The sequence below is a fragment of the Gigantopelta aegis genome, chromosome 4 (assembly GCF_016097555.1).
Source record: "Gigantopelta aegis isolate Gae_Host chromosome 4, Gae_host_genome, whole genome shotgun sequence".
Lineage (NCBI taxonomy): Eukaryota > Metazoa > Mollusca > Gastropoda > Neomphalida > Peltospiridae > Gigantopelta > Gigantopelta aegis.
In genome coordinates, this window is record NC_054702.1 from 37,552,640 (window position 1) to 37,573,732 (window position 21,093).

The 21,093-nt window shown below is 37.7% G+C and overlaps 1 protein-coding gene across 2 annotated transcripts; it reads left to right on the forward strand.

Moving 5' to 3' along the window:
* Window positions 1-4,007: 4,007 nt before the first annotated feature.
* LOC121370500 (pre-mRNA-splicing factor syf2-like) lies at window positions 4,008-13,370 on the forward strand. Of its 2 annotated transcripts, XM_041495777.1 has the most exons (7): window positions 4,008-4,034; window positions 5,801-5,896; window positions 8,925-9,050; window positions 9,903-10,020; window positions 10,406-10,496; window positions 10,920-11,018; window positions 12,347-13,370. In XM_041495777.1, exons 1-7 carry the CDS (start codon window positions 4,023-4,025, stop codon window positions 12,510-12,512), a joined length of 708 nt encoding a protein of 235 aa, XP_041351711.1. In that variant the 5' UTR covers window positions 4,008-4,022; the 3' UTR covers window positions 12,513-13,370. The 2 variants fall into 2 exon arrangements, with proteins under 2 accessions (XP_041351711.1, XP_041351710.1); XM_041495776.1 differs by lacking the exons at window positions 4,008-4,034; window positions 5,801-5,896 and adding an exon at window positions 5,915-6,060.
* Window positions 13,371-21,093: the final 7,723 nt, after the last annotated feature.

Here is a 21,093-nt window from a genome sequence, read left to right on the forward strand (position 1 = left end):
GGTCATACCCGTTATTAAGTGGGTTTTTTTTTTTTTAACCCCTACCACACTTGGTCAAAATTTCTCCCAGTTTCTGTTAACCTATGGCCATGATTTTTGCACCAAACGATGCATCATGGAACACTCTTTAAACGCATATATAACAATTATTCCCCCGGTTTGTTTTCATCAAGTTATGTTCAAGCAAAGTTAGCGGAAGTTTCTTATTTTGTTCAGTATATATACACACATATATATACACACACACACACACACACACACACACACACATATATATATATATATATGATTGTAAACGAATCACTACGCATTTTTACATTGTTGTCAACTACTTTTGATGATGGAAATACATGGTAAAAATGTCTTAGGTTATGACATTTTCCCCGAATACCTATATAATTTTTGCCCGAATTTGAGGTTTTGCTGCAGCCCCCGCCCCCTGTCTCGTACGCTTATGGTTATAAACCGGCCTCGGTGGCGTAGTGGTTAGGCCATCGGTCTACAGGCTGGTAGGTACTGGGTTCGGATCCCAGTCGAGGCATGGGATTTTTAATTCAGATACCGACTCCAAACACTGAGTGAGTGCTCTGCAAGGGTCAATGGGTAGGTGTTAACCACTTGCACCGAACAGTGATCCATAACTGGTTCAACAAAGGCCATGGTTTGTGCTATCCTGCCTGTGGGAAGCGCAAATAAAAGATCCCATATAAATAAAATGTGTTGAGTGCGTCGTTAAATTTAAAAAAAATTCTTATGGTTATAAATTAGGCGTTTAACGCGTTGTGTGTATGGTCCTAGAAGCAAAAGCGTACTAGACTGAGGGCAACTCCCCCTCTAGGGCTGGATCAAATCATAACATTCGGGGGAAAAGATAAAGATATTCAGGAAAAATGAGCTTGCCCAAAACCTTTGAATATTTTCATCATTCTACCCACAATATTAGTTGTAATCCGTGTAAAAATGCGTGGTGATTTCTTTGAAATCCTAGCCGTTTGGCATGCAGTAATGCTATTATAAATAAAGTTTATTGTCTATATTCGGTCTTTTTTGTTTAATTTGGGCAAAAACCACCAACCCCCACTATACAAAATTAGGAGCCCGCACCCCTATGTTAAGAATATATAGATTACATAACCCTAAAGCTACCACATGACTACTGTTATCTTATATGTATATCGGGTGCCCTCCCCCTCACACACACACACACACACACACACACACACACACACACACACACACCAAAAAACACCCCCAACAACAAAGAAAGAAAGATAGTCCTGCCGAATATGGAATTTTATTAATTTAAAAGTATATGGAGACTGTATCTTAATATTTCACAAAAATGTAAGTAAAACACACATAGATCTATATAGGTGTGTATTGTATTCAAACCCGACATACATAAATATTCATATATCTATGCATGTATTTGCCAGACCTATGTTTGCCCACAACATCATGTTCTTTAAGGGCCATTCGGTCACCGGGACATTCTTTAAAAAATAATGGTCAGTTAACCGATGATATAGGCTACATCGCTTTCCAGACGGTTCGTCCACTGGACAATTCGTCCACAGACAATTCGTCCACCGGACGATTCGTCCACGGACGATTCGTCCACTCACCTCGGACAATTCGTCCACTCGACTGCATTTTTTTCAAACATATTAATAGTTATTTCTTTGACATTGTAATCGTTTCTTAACATTATTTTGTGGTATACTATAACCAAAAAAGTAAAATAGCGTTAGAATTCAACATTACTATCCAGTTTTTATTAACTGTTTGTATTCATTATCATGCGGATGATTCGTCCACGGACGATTCGTCCACTCGCTCGTACACGATGTGGTAAATAGGTAATGCAAGCCTCCGCGTCGGAAGACTTTATTACCCCCCACCCCCCCCCCCCCCCCCCCCCGTCATGTTCTCCTTCAATGGCGTAAATTCTATCCACTGTACCCTCCCTCGTCACGTTATCCCCATATGCACAATAACCTCGAAATAAAATAAAAACTTGTTGTCTTCTATTCCAATTTAATTAAATGTACATTAAAAAACAATTCAACAAAACAACAAATGTCATTCAAAAGTTAACATATTTGACATATTTGACATTAATAGAAATGCACAAGCGAATGTTTTTGGTCAATTAAATCAGTGTAGAATCGACGAATGGTATTTCGTCGTTGTTAACTGCACAAATCACTGTAGGAGATTATCCATTCAAATATCACTGGAAGAGAAACGTCCAACAGTCAGCCGACTAATGAATGGATAATCTGGCAACAGCACGAATCAATTCTTTGGCAGTAATTTCGTCATTGGTGTAGCGTCTCCAAATGGCAAAGAATTCTCCCTGCTGGGTCCTATGCTTCAGCCGTTGCATCCGTCCATACACCCCTGAGCGTGCTGTAACCTCACCGTGGTGCAGGGGTGTAACATTCTCTTTGAGAATGGCCAATACAGCACAAATTGAAATTTTGAGTAAAAGTCAGTATCTATCTGTGATATTTGTATTTTTGCACAATTCTTTACAGTGTTTTTATTTAAATCTTGAATTTTTATATTGATGTTGATCATCACCTTATTTGTTTGCATTACCATAGTTTGACACCCAATAGCCGATGTATTTTTCGTGCTGGGGTGTCGTTAAACATTCATTCATTCATTCATTCCGTCCATACAGGTAGTTAGCGGTGCAGCTTTGAAATAAGGCGTGTTGTTTTAGACACTACTGGATCCAACTTGGTGAAACAAACTTAAGCAGTAATGAGCCTGCATTGCTAATTACTTCACGATAGCACAATAGAGTACACCTGTACACTTAATTGGTAAAGCAAACAGAAACCAAACAAGTTGAAAGGGAAGGGCTAAAGATTATCTTTACTGGGCATATTGTAGGCCCTACTAAAAACATCCTACGACATGTAGCGTGAAAGGCGTACATTATAGAAACAAATAATAACCGAATAAATAGAAACACCAAAGAATTATGTCTGCAGAGCATTGTTACAAAAACATCTACCAAGCGTAATCTAATGCAATATCATTTATTTTCACCCAATCCAATCCAATATTTATTTACATGCTCATATACCACGAAGGTTTCAAGCATGTCTGTCCTGGGCATAATCTCTGGCCTTTGCCAGTGACTAAGTCCAGGACAGAAAAGGGGTGGGGGATAAGTTTGAAGTGGGCAGATTTTGGAATAAGAATTTAGTTGTGTCCAGCGACTGCGCGGACCGACTAGTAGACACCGAAAATGGGCCATGTTCTGACAGGCTAAATTTCGATTCCTTCGGGTCTAACTAGAAAAGCTAGATAAATTTATGACACAGCAAAAAAAAATACGGGGTAAAATATATCTAATAATTTATTTAGCCCCCACGTACATGTAGTGCACATTATTTAGGCCGTGGACGAAATGTACTGGGGAAATAAAAACCCAGTGGACGAATCGTCCGGAACTGATTTTGTGTAGTGGACGAATCGTCTCGAGTTCCTCAGTGGACGAATTTTCAGTGGACGAATCGTCCGTGGACGAATTGTCCAGTGGATGAATCGACTGCATCCCGCTACATCGGGCCTACAAATCACATATGTATACAGCTCTCAGTCGGTAGAGCGTTCGCGTCGTAAGATCGAACCACCTCAGAAAACCCATTATCTGATTATTTTTCCAGACCCACAGCTGGTATATAAAAGGGCGTGGTATGACGTATGTGCTGTCGTGTCTGTATACATAAAAAGCCCTTGTTGCTGATGGGGAGAATGTAGTACGTGGGTATCCTCTAAGACTATGAGTCAAAATTTACCAAATGTTTGACATCCAATAGTCGATTAGTACTCTACTGGTGTCGATAAACAAAACAAACTTTTAAACTGTTGGAGTTGTTCTGGTGTAACTGAAATCGCACCGTTAGAACGTACCTTACATAGACTGTAAACAACCGTCTGCACAATTGAACTTTATGACATGTATTACTACAGCGTAACAGCATAGAAATTATATATATAAAATGTCATCCGTTGTGAGTGGGATTGTTTTGATATTTTTTGTTTACTGTGATTATAATATATATATATATATAGTTTCAGTTTGTGTGGACTCTTATTTTGCTTCACTTTTACACTAAAGACCAGTTGGACATGTTTAACAGTCCATAACAAGTTCCATCCCCATTTCAGCCGCATCTTTTAACGTTTCGACTTCGTCAACAGTATCGTAGAGTAATCAATAGTCGCGCACATCAGTAGTCGCGCACGTCACATTTGTTCTAAAGCTTGCGAACACGAGCGAACCAGTAACGTCACATTTATCAACAGATGGTAAAACAACATTTCCTGGTCCGTTAACAGAACATGTCTAAAATTAAAACTGTTTTATAAGTATTTATCGCTAAATATCGAAAGGCGTCCTAAGTCAAGAAGCGTCCTATTTTACGTATGTCTTGTTTATTACGAATCTGTGTGCGCTTGAACTTTAACAACACAATAATTCTGAACCAGGAAGTACTTGCTACCAATAAAGAAAAGAAAAAAAGATTAAAAAACAAGTAAAAAGTTATTTTTATACAAAATGCATTATGCACAATCATTATTTTAAATTGTATGCTATATTAATACCTACCTGCATCTAAATAATCAGCACTTGTTAACAGCGAAAGAATCCTGTCACGGTCACATGCTTTCATCTTTGGGTCAGGTCATGTGACGTACATATTCTTTCAACAAAAACAAATTATGGAAGCCCATTTTACCTATAGGATGCTTTCCGATCCAGGCCTTGCAGGGCTAGCTCTGGGCGAACAAAACATTTCGCCACATTGTCTATTAAACTTAAAAAAGTTCAGATATTTTCTTTAAAATGTCAATTATTACATGAAATTATTTCACCAAATTAAAATAAAATTCGCCAAGTGCTTTCAAAATTTGCAATTGGTGAATTTGTCGAATGCCAGAGCTAGCCCTGCCTTGGAATGTACACATTCAACTGTGGCATGTGTTTTATCTATCGACGGAATACACTTGTAAGGTTATAAACATTTTATTAATTGATATTTGTAAGTAATTGGATACGGTAATAGATAAAATAATCAAATTGATCGTGCGATTACAATGCGTGTGTGTTGTAGCCATTTTCCTGTTAATAGGACATTTCACGATCCTTCGAGGATATATCATTTGTTTTTTCATCAGTGAAAAGTCAGTTTTGGAGAACATGTAAATAGGACACTGGTCTAAATACTAAATTAATTATAATGATCCCAACATTGTCTCACTTATACATTATATAACCAATGCTTCAGATTTGCGTTAGACCTGCATAAATATATGTAAATAATTGTTGGCTGACCTGATAAAAGTTTATTGCACTACTGAAACCTCCATGATCCCCAGCATTTAGATTTATATTTATGCTGCCAGATGACATTGCGCAGTGTTTTTGCACTGCTATCCAGGCAAATTTATTTTCAGATCGTCAAATGTCATTAATTAATATAAATTTATGAGTGGACTTGATCATGAGTCTGGAAATTGTAATGCATCATTAAATTTGAATTACCATAGAATTTTAGTCGCTTAGGCGAGTGTTTTTCTCGCAATATTGTGCCTTGTTTAGTTGTTATATGTCCCTTTTTTTATTTCTTTTGACAACTACACACATTTCGAAAGGAAAAATTACCTGTTAATATTACTTTGTCCTGCATGAGACAGGTGATGCATTGTCATTAATCAGTGTAATGAAGACGGATTAGAAGAGTTATTTGTCATGTTAACATGTTTCTTTTTGTAGACAATGGAAAAAGGCCCTTCATCCAGTTCTGGAGTTGGAGGAGCCAAGACGAAATTTGCCCGGCTAAACAGGCTTAAAGAGTTGGAGCTGAGAATGGTATGAGTCAACATAATGATTATATGATGCCTTGTACAGTAGCCACATTTTTCCTTCTTTCAGGTCTCGAACTTACTGACGGCAATTGGTGTCAAGATATAAATTGCTGTAGGTCGGAAGCGTCACCAACAGCACTTTTCTGCCACTGGTTAAACATTTCTGCCGTCAGTACATACTTGGTGTATATTATCTACTAGTATTTAATATTTGCACTTTTGAAATATGTCTACATACAGCAAAATAACCTTTCAGTCATGTTGATTTGCATCAACAGTCACTTTGAAAACAAAAATCGTAGGCAGGCTCAAAATTGCAGTCGGTGGGCCGTTTCACCCATGGTAATGTTTTTAAAATATTGCTGTAGGCGACAAATGCTTAGTTTGAGCCCTGTTCTTTGTATACTTGGTTTAATTATACTTTTACTGGTGGTAAATACTGTTCCCTCTTCCCTGTGTGATTATTTTTGGAACAGTGCTAATAATGTTAATCCAATGTTATTTAGGATGTTCATCTTGTTGGTTCGCATTGGCAAATCCGAAAAACAGTTAAACATTTAATTCCTTTTTTTTTTTCTTTTTTTTTTTTTTAGAAGGCTCATTAACCCAGTGGTTTTCCGTTTCAAAAAAAGCTATTTTCTGTTTCATATTTTTGTAAATTCCATTTCATTTCCATTTCATCAGAGTACAATATGTAATTAACAAGTTGTGACAAATTACAGAAGAAAATGTTATTTATTCATGATTCTTCTAGTACATATTACAATTGTAATGACTTGAAAAACCAACCAACCAACTTCATAGAAAGCGATACTGTAACAGTGCGTAGCTATTTGTTGTTAAATCAAAGTATACATTAGCAGCGAAAAATCGCACCAGGTGCAAAGGTCACAATTATAACAACTACACATGTATATAAAGCATAATTGTCCAACAACTAAGTGCACTGTTTTATTCAAAGGGTCTCAGGGTTGACAAACCGTAAACATTTATTTTTATCACCGCTTTGACAGTCTGATGTCGTGAAGACTGCATGCCACAGCAGAAATAAAGTAACATTCAGCTAGTCATTTTATGTTAAACGTTTGCAAACTATTTTGACTGTTCTTGAAGTCGCCATTTATTTTAATGAGTAGTGTAAAAGTCAGTCTCCCAAGACAGGTGTTAGTGACAAATGGTTGACTCAGCTTACTCCTGTCAAAAACTGTCCCATCTATGCTGTGCAATAGGCTAAGCAGTAAACCCGGTAAATATTACACTACACGTTTGCCAACTGTTACAGTACTGTAACGAGACTAACCGTCAGTTTTACAGCGTGTGACAATAGTAAAACAGTAATAGCTTTCTAAACATCGCTGAAAATCGTAATTCCATTTCCAAATGTAAATTCTGTTTCACAGTGGGATGTATAATGTATAAACTTTCTAATAACTTGCTCCCCACATTCTTGACATTACAATTACCACGCCCCATTTCTGCAAAAACCCCATATTACACTCGTAATGTAGATCGCCTCCTTACATGCTTTTGTCGAACTAAACTTTTCGCGAATTCCTTTTTTCCTTCCGCAGTTAAATTATGGAATAATATAACGTCCGATATTAGGAATTCTTCATCGTTAAATAGATTTAAATCAGAATTAAATAAATCGGACCCAATTGTACCGTGCTACTTTTACGATGGTGATAGAAGGCAACAGATATTACATAGTCGACTCCGCTTGGGAACTAGCGATCTAAATGGTCATAAATTTGCAAGACACGTAAGTGACAGTCCATTTTGTACTTGTGGACATCTTATTGAAGATGCAGAACATTTTTTATGTTATTGTCCACTATATAATGTAATTCGTAATACTCACCTGTCAAAATATCACAATCTTAATTGCAAGACTTTATTATTTGGTGACCCAAATTTTAGTACCCACGAAAATAGTGTTATATTTAAATCTGTTCAAGACTTTATAATTAATAGCAAACGTTTCGATAACTAACCATTCATTATTCCTCCTTCTCCCTTCCCAACTGTGACTAAATAATATATCAACTATCTATTTTTATTTTTCCTTTTTTCTCTCTCACTTCCATTCTTCTCATCTTAGCTAATTTGAATTTATTTAAATTATTATACTATTTCTGTCATCTTGATGTATCAAACTTGTATTTATAAATGTAGGAAGAGGCCTGTTGGCCAATCCCAAACCGCATTTTGACGGCAATAAATATTGTTTAAACTACAGTGGGAATTCCGTGCATTAACTCTTAACGTCCTGTCCGTTAGTACTTGCCTTATCTAAAACCTGTTTATTCTAGTACATTGTATTTCTATTGTAAGAGTCAAGAATATGCAAGTTGGTTATCAGTTGACTTGTCCAAAGGGAAAAAGATTCGAACAAACCTTAACAGAGGGCCCTGTTTGAGATAAGGAGGCTGTCAAAAACAAAGATGGATATGTTCAGCTAGTGCATTGCCACACAAATATAATATAACTGATATGTAATGAAGTTGGAATTTTATTGCCAAAAAGTAGTTGCCATCATGTTTCGATAAACTTCAGATTACAGTGTTAGTATTTAAGCTGTCATTTACAAATGTGAATTGAAGCTAAATTTTAAAATATATGTTTCCATATATGGATAAAATCCAGTAATTGTAAGAGTAAATTAACATCTTTTATTGCAGTTTTGTTATTAACCTTTTATTAATCAAATTGGTCATATTTAATTTAAAATCTATTATTTAAATCATTGATTAGACTGTTTATTTATTGTTTAATGTATTGCCATATTTCAGGCATTCAGATTTCATTGTAACAATCATTTTTGGTACCAAGTTTGAAAAATCACAGAACCAAAATTTTGTTTTCCCATGATAATTATATTGAGTACGACTATTCAACAAAAATAATATAAACAGTTACTGATGGGTTCCCATGATCACACAGCATTGAACTGAAAAAGTGTTTCCCACGAAGTTTGAAATCCTATGGCCTGATATTTAATACATGTCATCTTTTTATCTCTCTTATTTCAGAATGAAGCGAGAAAAATGAATCACCAAGAAGTGGTTGCAGAAGACGAAAGAAAAAAGCGACCTGCTAACTGGGAACAAAAGAGAAAACGTATGGATTGGGAGGAAGAAGCAGAAAGGAAAAAACAGGTTTTTACTTTGCAATTATATGACCATTCTTTCAGTTAATTAGACCGAAAAGTTTGACTTTCATTTTGTCATTAAGTGTGGTTAGACCATGAATACAGTCACAGCACTTAACCCCTTTGGCACCCAAATACATGTTTACAATTACAATTTAACTGTTGAACTTGCATCTTGTCATTGTCATATTGACTTATTTCTCCATGACATAATTTTTTTATAATGCAGTGGTTCATGTCTGTTATGTTGACTGTCGACAGTAAAAAAAAAGTCAGTAAGTTAGTGAACCTGATTTTATTAATTTTCCTTGTTATCTGTTGTCTACTTACCCACACACTTTTGAATTGTGGGACCATCAGTCTTTGCTTGTAACTTCACAATAATTTTCAGATTATTGTTTTCACTTTACCATCAACAAAAATGCAGATGTCTACATTACTGCTAAGTGAGGAAAGTTGGACACATTCTTTTCACAACCCTGCGTAACTTGATTGTGTAATCAGTCAATCAAGGATCCTGTTGAATTTGTTATTGCTTTGGTTCGGGTTTAAATTTTTTTATTTAAAAGAGTCCATTTTAAAAATAAATTCTAAATATAAAACTTCATGTGATTGTTCTCCTAGTTCCATTTCAGGATAGTGATTTTTTTTAGCTTGCCTTCATTTTGCTCATGGCAAAGACTGATAATTATACTACAGCTGTGTTTGTTTTGTTTTGTTTTATTCACAGATTCCCTGTTACACTGTGCCTACCCCCATCCAGGGGAAACAAGGGCAGGTAACCAACATGACCCAAGAATTGTTTTTAACATTTTTTTTTTTTTTTTACAATTGTGTTTGTATTATACTGCATGTGTAGGAATGTAAAGAGAAAGGTGATGACTACGACAGAGTGAAGTTGTTGGAGATTGGTGCTGACGAGGCAGAGACGTGGGATCGGAAGAAGAAGAAGAAGAACCCAGACATAGGGTTTTCAGGTAACTTCATTACACGGACACAGAACTCTATTTTCTTGACCCTGTACCACAGACAGTCCAGTACAGTGGGTTTAGTAAGACTGAATTGCCCCCAACAAGCACAAGGTAGACAACTCTTTTAGCAAAATGTAAATCCTCATCAAGTTATCTGTTGACATCCAATAGCCGATGATTAATTAATCGATGTGCTCCAGTGGTGTTCTTAAACAAAACAAACTTCAAGTTATCTGTCCCAGGTCTGGTCACTGGTCAACGGAACAGCTTTCTATTTTTTATCTATTAAAAATCATACACCTGGGCTGTTAAATATTTGTTTAAGGAGATAAAATAATGAAAAAGTATCCAGTAGTACTGAGTACTTACTGTAATTATTTTATTTATTTAGATTTTGTGCAGGCAACCCACAGGCAGTATCAGCGTTTGACCAAACAGATGAAACCGGACATGAACGAGTATGGAAGACAGAAGAATAAATTGTAAGTCATTTAAATATGCATCATACATGTCTGACACCCTTTTTTGTCTCAGCTTTATGAACTAAAAAGATGAGATATAGGTATTACTTTTCCATTGGCATGGTCATCAACTTTTGGGATAAAGTTTTGCATTTAGGTCCTTTCTCATACAAAAATAAGTCTTAGATCAGTGAAATGTGGTTTATAATTGCCAGTATGTATGTTCATCACAGTGCACTGAAAATGGTAGGCGAGGCATTTAATTCCATGGAATTCTTGTTTTGTTTTACGTTTTGATTAGTCATGTGGTAGCCACAGGATTCTTCCTTCCTCCAGTACACCAAGGATCACAGTTGGGGTGTGTTTGTGTTTTGACTTAATTGATGCTGATTAAGACATGGTGCCAGGGTGTCATTAAACAAACATTCCTTTCCTTTCCTTCAGAGGTGAAGACTTCTATGCTACGAGCAGTACTCTGGGTCTTCACGAACGCAAAGATTCTGAAGAAGCGGTTGACAGAATGGTGGAAGATTTGGAAAAACAGTGAGTGTTCACAGAACCATTGATGTACCATTTTCTTTAGGAGCTATTTGCAGTTATCAGCATTTTCACTGGGATACAAACTATGTGCTGGAGAAAGGGGGTTATGGTCAGCTTAGAGTTTTAAAACAATATATGCCTTGAACATCTACATTTTTTAATGTACACATTTATAATATTATGAGGGAGGAGGGAGTTATCAAAAACTTAATCTTTGTACACTTGTGAAACTATTAACAATTGTGAACAGCCCATCAGTGCATCAGCATAGTTTATTGCATTTTCTGTTTATATATTTGTTACATAAAGGTTTAGTAATCCAATTTTCCTAAGAAAAAATCAAGGAGTGTTAAACAAATTTAGCTTCTATATTAAAATACTATGAGTTAAAGTCAAATTCTTGGAAAGGAAGGATTTGGGTACACTGACTGATGCATAGATAGTTAATCATTTATTTTGTGTAATGACTCCAATGAAGCACATTGATTAGTTAATCATTGGCTTTGACTGTCAAACATTTGGTCATTTTTGACACACAGTCTTAGAGGAAAACTACATTTTCCCAATAGCAGCAGGGAATTTTTAATATGCACTTTCCCATAGACAGGACAACACATACCATGACTTTTGAAATATATTCTAAGTTGTCCAGAACTTCATTCTGAAATATCAGATGGATACAACTGTTAACAGGTTCATGGTCAAAATTAGACTCAAACTTTACCTCCAATTCTTGGCATTAGAAAGATTGGAAACATTTTATTTACTTATAAAATCCAGCATTAAGCAGTCAAGGATATTATACTGTAAAATACTATATTTTCGCGGGATAAAATGTTTGCAATTTCATAAAAATGAGTCGGTTTAGCGGCATTTATTTTCACGAATCTCCAATCCCTTCTCCCAGTAAAAAAATATAATGAAGTACCGGTTCTAATATCAATAATTTTCAACTTTAGTTTGCTTTTTCATAGTCTTCAAACTTGTTATAAAAAACAAAACAAAATTTGAAGGCGCAATGCTAGCTCAAGTTTCATTTGAACATTATTAAACCTTTAACAATCATTGGTCTTTCATTTTTATTGTTTCGTCTTGACGATGTAAAAATGTAAGATATAAGTATTACTTTTACAACAGGAATGGTGTCAATGTTGGCATTGAGGATTTGCATTTAAATCAGTTTGTCACACACTGTAAGTCCTAGGTCAGTAAAAGTTGATTTTTCGTTTAACCTATAGATGTTTATTACAGTGCACCGAAAAATTGTAATATAGGTGAAACATTTAATTCCACGGTATATTAATATGTTTGATTTATTATGTTTCTTAAAGGATTGAAAAGAGGGCTAAGTACAGCAGACGCAGGGCATTTGATGAAGATGCTGACATTGATTACATCAATGAACGCAACATGAAGTTCAACCAGAAACTTGAGAGATTCTATGGATCGTACACTACCGAAATCAAACAGAATCTTGAGAGAGGAACAGCTGTCTGATTGGCTGGGGGTCTTTCTGGATGGCAAAACAAGATGGTGTATCGGATGGAGGCTAGCACTCTGTAGGAATGAAGTAGCAGCTTTTTGTAGAGAAAGAAAAACATACAAACAGTTTTACTGCCAAAAATATTGTGTGGCTGGTTCATGAATATCAAAATGTCTAGCCTAATATTGGGATTGTATGGGTTTAATAATAACCTTTTACCTGATATCTTTATGGTACTTGCTATTTAAAAATCTAATGTCAGAAACTCAGATTTGAGTGCTAGACCCTGAGACAGGATTTATCAAATTTATTTGATGTTGTCAGTGTATTTCATATTAAAAAAGCTGTTGCCAAACACTCAGATTTGAAGGTTAATGATTCTAGAATTTAGATGAAAATCAAGGTTTTCTCCTGAGGTAGTAGAGAATTCTGTTTTATTATAGAGCTCTTTGGAGAACCTTTAACTTTCTCAGATATTTGTAAAAAACTACACTGACTCCATTTTACTGTATGACAGACACATTAACATAAAGTGCATTCTAGTACATAATTTAATGGGGAAATACAGACCTCACCATAAACAAAATTGAGGGGAGGGATTAAATTATGGCGAGTCAACTAAGATATAAATTCACATGCCAAGGGGAGCTAAAAATTACTTTCCTTGAACTAATTTCAGGGGCGTGAGACTGACAACTCTCCTTAAACGATGAGGTCTGGACTTTTAATAGCAATTGTGTTATGTTTATATCATTTTATAGATCTACAATTCTGCAGTTTTATTGTGGATATTAACAATTCCTCTAATCAGGAATTGTTTTGTTTTAATATTTATGACCAGTAATTTCAAATAAAATAAAATATTTATCATATTATTTTTTTCAGTTTTTGTGTTTTTAACTCGACTATAACCTTGACCCCTGTCAAATTCTACAACTATAAATTTGGTCCTGCATCAGGTAAGGATGTAGATGCTGGTTCTGATTTTGAGGATTGGATCAGTATTTTATAAATGGATGTCTAGAACCTGGGATGATTTGACAGAGGCTAATGCATGTTGTGGTTATGGATGTGGATCTGGACCCCGTTCCACGAAACAATCTTAGCCCTAAGATCACCTTAACTATATAACTACCTTATGCCGTTACAGTGATGTTAGCACTAAGATTGCTTTGTGGAACGAGGCCTTGCCCAGTAATAGGGTCTCCACAAGTACTCTGGTTCTGACAGTCCATTCACAGGACTCTAGTACCCGTACAAGGGAGACTGTGTAAGGCATTAATTTCAGCAGAAACTAATCGGCGATACAAGTTACACAATAATTATAAGACCATGCGCTAGTTTCTCTTTTTAATCTGGCTGTCTGCCCATCACAGTACTGAACGTATTGACCGGTTTCTAAATGCAATACAATGGCATGATTTGACATCCATGTATAGCGCTGAAATTAAGATGCAAAATGCTATTTTACTTTATTCCATAGTCTCATTATTATCTAAGGGGAGGGACGTAACCCAGTTGTAAAGTGTTCGCTTGATGCGCGGTCGGTCTGGGATCGATCCCTGTCGGTGGGCCCAATGGGCTATTTCTTTTCAACATCGCCTGTCCTCATAACTAGTGCATATTCCCTACGATTAGTAGACTGGTCCGAACATCCCAACAGCCAATGGGATGGCTTAAATTCTTCCACTGTATACCCTTCCTGTTCCAGGTTCCATTAGACCAAATCAATTCCTATTGCCGATAATGTTGACGTTTACTAATAAAACTGATATAAGCAGCGTTTCAACACACCCAGGAAGTACAGCAATAGAAAGTGTGGCTCCTCACATCTAATCTAGCTGCAAGAAAATGGGGGGTCACGTATCATTTAAGAGATTTAATTTATGTTTTTAATAGCAACCGTAATTTTTGCTGAAAATTGCAGTTCCATTTTAGGGGGTACCCCGCATTAGTTTCAACCTCTGGTATATACTGCATAACAACTGTATAACAAATAAAAGTATTTATTTATTGTCAATGGATAATAGTATTTGCACAAATAATCAATGTCACATATTACTACCAATCACACCCACAGCTGCTTTTACTCCGTAAATATTTGACGGTGCACGTCGAACTTTGACACGGTACTCTCTTCTTTGGTACTATGCAACCTATATCAAACAAATATATTTTTCAAAAAGTGTCCATTTGGGTGTTTTCATGACTATCAGGATCTTCTGTGTTCTGATATGATGTGACAACATAACTGAAAGTGTTGTTCCTACGGTGCAACCTGATTTAATGTACACCTCAGGAAGCATCAGTGTTATGCAAAGTTGTATACAAATGCAATGTATCATATTTAAAACAAATAATAAATAAAAATACTACTCTTGAAGATACATACTATGGGTTGGTTGTGTATGCTTAGTTGTATATGTAGTGTGTGCATGCATAGTCAGAGTCTCTCATTTCCAATAAATAATTACCTTAAAACTCATTTATTGCAGTGACCCTGTGTTTTGAAAGACTTTAATGGGCATATGATAAGAACTTCACTAGAAAAAAAGCATATTACAAGTGGTATCTGAAATGAACACCACTGCATCCACAAATAGTAGTAAATTAATGTGGTACACATCATGGTGGGGTAAACACCCAAGGTATGGACTATGCTTGGATGTCAAGTCACTGAATGCAATATTTTCAAACCCATCAGCCTAGTTGGTTTTTATATATGCATTATTAAATCCACTGACAGCTACCAATATATCTGTTGATATTTTATTAATAATCTCCAGTGATTGGTGCTTACAGACATGTATCATATCTAGAGTTATCATTAGGGTTTTACATCTTTATTTTTTATTTGTCATAAAAAAAGCACATTCAATCCATCAAAAGAATGCAAAAGTCATTTTTCTTTAATTATTTTCTGTTTTAACTGAATATAATATTTATATCGTATGCATTACTACAATCTGTAATGTAACACATCATTTACATAGTAATATTGGAAAATATAGCTTTACAAGTGTGGTAATAGTGGAAGATAATACTAACACACTCCTAGGTAGATTAACAAATGTGTCAAAATTGCTCTTGTACTTGGTATATACTTCAAATACCCTTTACTATAGAAAACTCACTGAATATATGGACAAGATTTAATGAACTGACCTAAAGCTATCATTACCAAGCTTATATTTGTGTACAAATAAAGAAGAGAATGCAAAATGGCTACACAGAACCCACTTCTGTAGATTTTAATGTTTTTGCCAAACTCACAAAAACAATTGTAAAAACTCCCATATTTGCCTAAAACATAATTCACCAACCTAAAAAGTATGTTAAAATTACAGCAGAAATCAGGTTATTTAAATATAGTCATTCCAGAGCCAATTGCATTCAAATACACATTGTTAATGGAGATCTAAAAGCTTAACCTAATATCAGCTAACATTTTTTAACTAAAAATAAATTATTACTAATAGCTTATTTCATCTTGCCTAGACTTGTTATCCTAAATAAGATTAGTGTTATATGACATGTCCATCACCTTGGATAAATAAGCTTTAAAATATTTTAAGTAAAAAATATGAGCCAAAATCTCCAATTGGTCAGCACAGACTTTTTTTCAAACTCTATTCTCAGCAGTGCACAGTAAATTAATGCCAAGGTCAAGGTCATTATGAACTCCCATGCCTGAGTGTAACCTAATTAAGCAATTATGACTGTCAAATAACAGTAAATGGCACACAATATAAAATAATAATAATATAGTGAATATATGCTATAGGTTCCATTAGACCAAATCAATTCCTATTGCCGATAATGTTAACGTTTACTAATAAAACTGATATAAGCAGCGTTTCAACACACCCAGGAAGTACAGCAATAGAAAGTGTGGCACCTCACATCTAATCTAGCTGCAAGAAAATGGGGGGTCACGTATCATTTAAGAGATTTAATTTATGTTTTTAATAGCAACCGTCATTTTTGCTGAAAATTGCAGTTCCATTTTAGGGGGTACCCCGCATTAGTTTCAACCTCTGGTATATACTGCATAACTGTATAACAAATAAAAGTGTATTTATTTATTGCCAATGGATAATAGTATTTGCACAAATAATCAATGTCACATATTACTACCAATCACACCCACAGCTGCTTTTACTCCGTAAATATTTGACGGTGCACGTCGAACTTTGACACGGTACTCTCTTCTTTGGTACTATGCAACCTCCAGTCATGTGATTACAACTTCCTTCTTTTTCCTTCGCTCTTACGGTTCGGACATTCTTTATTTTTGCTCTGTTGTAATCTGAGCAATCTGGTTTATTACTTAGCTTTATGTTTCGATTTATTGCGGTGACACATTCGTTAATGTTGTTACTTTGATATTATACCATTATTTTGGTTGTATTCATTTCGGTTTAAGTGTTATTTACACTTCAAATTTATTTTGCCATGTGTGCCGGTTACCTGTAGGTCGCCATTTTAAAATGGCGTCTTCTTGTTTACCGGAATTGTGCAATTTTATGTGTTTGCTTTCTCATTACAGATAATTGAGAATGTCGGATACTAGCTCGTCTAGAGTTATGCGTTCCTGCAACAAATGCAGGAAATTTATGGCAGGAGGAGACCCGCATGACGTCTGCCCCGGGTGTCGGCCACCTTGCGACGTCGAATCTCGTTGTTTACTCTGCCTTCCTCTTGGACAATCAGAATTTGACAACTATTTGAAAGTTTTGGCACAGCGCTCTAAGAAAGCGGATGCTGTGTTGGCGGCGTCTTCTCCAATTACGCCGACTTTGGGGTCAATGGCGGAGTTGCTAAAGTCGATCTTACCTAGTATGGTGCAAGAAACGATTGCCTCACTATAAGCCACGACAAGACCTGCGGCTACCGTGATGGGACCAGTCACAACGCCAGTAGCTACTACGGTGTCTGCTACTGTGACCACGGTTACCGCACCGATGGATACTACGGTGTCTCGGCCGCCGAAGGATTCCACTTCGGATTGTCATCGAATTGCTTCATCGGGTGTTGGGCATCGCAGCCGGGACCGGAGCCGTTCGCCACAATCTACGGATGTTTCTCATCGCCGTCATCGGTCTCGTAGTATACAGCGTTATACCTCACGGTCGCCCTCTGGTTCCTGTTACGGCCGCTCACGTCCTTCAAGTACGGCGGATCGGCATGCTTGTGCTCGGCTTTTGTGGGACTTCCCTGAGGATGAACCACAGGAGTCTGTTGCAGATGATTCAGATACCGTGGATAACATGACAATGAAAGACTGTTTAGCAGTGGTTTATGAGCTTCTACCATCGCTGCCTCGGCCACCGATGCCTACCCGGAAGGGACCGGCACCTATGATTGTTACTGACGCAACCCCAGAGGACGTAGTAATTAAGTCTCTGGCTGTGGGCACCATGATCGCTGGTGTTAATACAGAGTTGGATGCGGTTTTTGCTGACACGGCTTCTCCTTTGGCATTACCTATGTGGTATTCTAATGCCTATTCGGTGTTTAACATGCCCTTCAAGGATAGGGCTCCGGATTTTGATCCTGATGTGTCTCGGCTTGGCAAAAATCATAAGATGGTGGAAATTCCTGAATGTACAATCACGGCTATTGATTCTACTCAGCGACGGCTGCTTTACATTCTGTCTTATTTGGATGTTTTTTTGGCGGCTCTTGCCTCACAATTAAAGGATGCTAAAGGTTATGGTCTTCTTCAGCACTCGGCTAAGATGATTGCTATGATGACATCCATGATAACATCTACCTCAACCACTCTGACGCATCATCGGCGGACATCTTGTTTGAAACAGTCTCCTTTAAATGAGAGTCATAAGAAGGTGTTGCTCTCCCAGCCATGGTCAGCTTCTCGGCTTTTTGCAGGGAAGATAGCGGAGGTGATGTCGGACAATGAGAAGGCACAACAATCGACTGCGACTGTAAAAGCCTTACAATTAATCTCGACTCTAGAATCATCCAAACGGAAGGTTCCGTTTTCTTTGTCAGCCGCACCTAAGAAATGGAAAAGCGTGCCTTATAAACGGCAGCCTTTTCGAGGACAACCTGCCCAAAGGAAGCCAACCGGCTCGGGGAGACATCCCCAAGGGAAGGCGTCTTGACACTGACGTCGCAACCAGGACTCCTCAGACTATCTCGACCTTCGACTCGCCCCTCGATTATCCGTTGAATACCGATTATCAACTCACGCTTCCAGTGTGTTCTACACTGGTCGAATCGTCAAATGTCAGAGGTCGACTGCAGAGGTATTGGAGGAATTGGGAACACCTCTGCAAAGATGTTTTTATAACCGATATTATACGACACGGTTATTGCCTGCAGTTGTCTTCCCTACCACCTTTGACCACATCGCCAAAGGAAGTATATCATTCGGCCGCGCATATGATGGTCTTACAGGACACAGTCAACAAGCTGGTCGAGAAGGGAGCAGTAAGGAAGATATTGCAGCAAGATCTATCTCCAGGATTTTACTCCGAAATCTTTCTGGTTCCCAAGAAAGATTCTCTCGAACTCAGAATGATTCACAATCTGGCATACTTCAATTTGACCCTCCGCCACAGTTCAAAATGTTAACAGTCCGGGATGTGAGAACAGTCATTCAACTGAACGATTAGTTAGTGTCACTGGACATCAAGGATGCCTACCTCCATGTACCCATCCATCCGGCTTACCACAAATACCTCCGGTTTGTGCTGCGGAGAGTGCATTACGAATGGATGGTGCTGCTGTTTGGCTATTCACGAGAATAACAGCTCCAATGTCGCGAATTCTCCATCAGCAGGGTATATAACTTTACCCATACCTGGATGACTGTCTTTTGAAGTGCCAGAACCAGCTGAAGTTAGTGAACCAAATCAATTATGTACTTCAGTTCTTGAAAACACTAGGTTGGATTGTCAACGCAGAATCTCCAATTTATAGGAATTCAGATACGTACCGATCTGGGACTCCTTCAGGTTTCTGCAGACCGATGGAACAAGATTCAATTGGCTGTATCCAAAGTACTAGTCGAACCTGTGACATTCCATATGTGGCAAAGCTTTCTGGGCCTGTTGACTTCAGCCCAGGACTTGACTTTACGGGGCCGCCTACAGCTACGATGGTTACAAGTCTTCCTGAATCCGTACATAGTATTGAACAACCCCAGTCTGTTGATCACTCTACCCGACAATCTTCGAAACAGTCTACAATGGTGGTTGACTCCGTTGAACGTCTTGGGAGTCGTCTCTTTGATGCCATTCCAAGTGACTCACCATCTTTTTGTGGACGCCTCAAGAGAAGGTTGGGGAGCACATCTCAACAGTCAGACAGCGTCAGGGCTGTGGTCTGTCGAGGAATCAAGTTTTCACATCAATGTGCTAGAGTTTCTGGGAGTGTTCAAGGTGATACTTCATTGGCGTCATCTTTTGATAAACGCAACACTGATGTAGCAACCGACAAAGTGACAGTGGCAGCTTACATCAATCGCCAGGGGGGAACTCATTCCAGCAGCCTACTCGATCTGATTTAATGGCTGTTCTTAATGACGGATGCCATTCCGTTACACCTCAGAGCAAGACACATCCCAGGAGTGTCAAATGTTTTGGCTGATGCATTGTCCAGACGGTCCGCTCCTCAAAGCACCGAGTGGATGCTCAATCCAGAAGCTTTCAGGTGGGTTTGTCAAAGACTCTGGACCCCGAATGTCGATCTGTTCGCGACTTGTTTCAATCATCAACTAAGATTGTATGTGTCGCCGGTACCGGATCCAAATGCACTGGAGCTCGACGCCTTGGCCATCAGTTGGAACAATCTGGACGCGTATGCTTTTTCGCCTCCAATATTACTACCACGAGTTCTCCAGCGATTTCAGGAGTTCCATTGCCGATTACTTCTCATTGCTCCAAATTGGCCAAGCCGAATTTGGTATCCAGACCTTCTACGTTTGTGGAACCAGATCCACTACCGCTACCAGATTGGGATCGTCTCTTGATACATCCCACGTCGAGACAGCATCATCCAAGTCCTAGTGTGTATCAACTACACGCGTGGACATTATCTCCGAGGGTTTAAGGAAGAAGGGAAACACAGTGTCTACTTGGATCCGATCCACGATTTTGTGTGCCTACAAATCAGCTGGATTACCTCCACCATCAGCTTCTAACCCAGATGAACTGCGTGCCTTAGCCGCTACTATGTCACTGCATTGTAACACTCCGGTATCCAGTATTGTATCCGGGTGTTATTGGGCCACCGATTCCATCTTTGCTAACTATTATCTGCGAGATGTATCGACTGAAGATGTAGAGGGATTCCATCATCTGGGTCCGGTGGTTGCAGCTCAAACGTTGGTTAACTCTGGTCGTCGTCATCGTCATTGATGTCTATGGAATCGACAGGTGAGGACTTCATTTGACAAATTGTTTTGCACACCTTGCTGAAGTTTTGCACTGGTTGGTGTCGGGACTTTTTGTATGGATAACACTAGTTAGTTAATGCACTGCACACTAACGACCTGTTTCCTATTATTTGAACTAACTTCTCCACCATTTTACTAGTAAGAAAAAATCGGGGTTTTGTTGGTTTAAT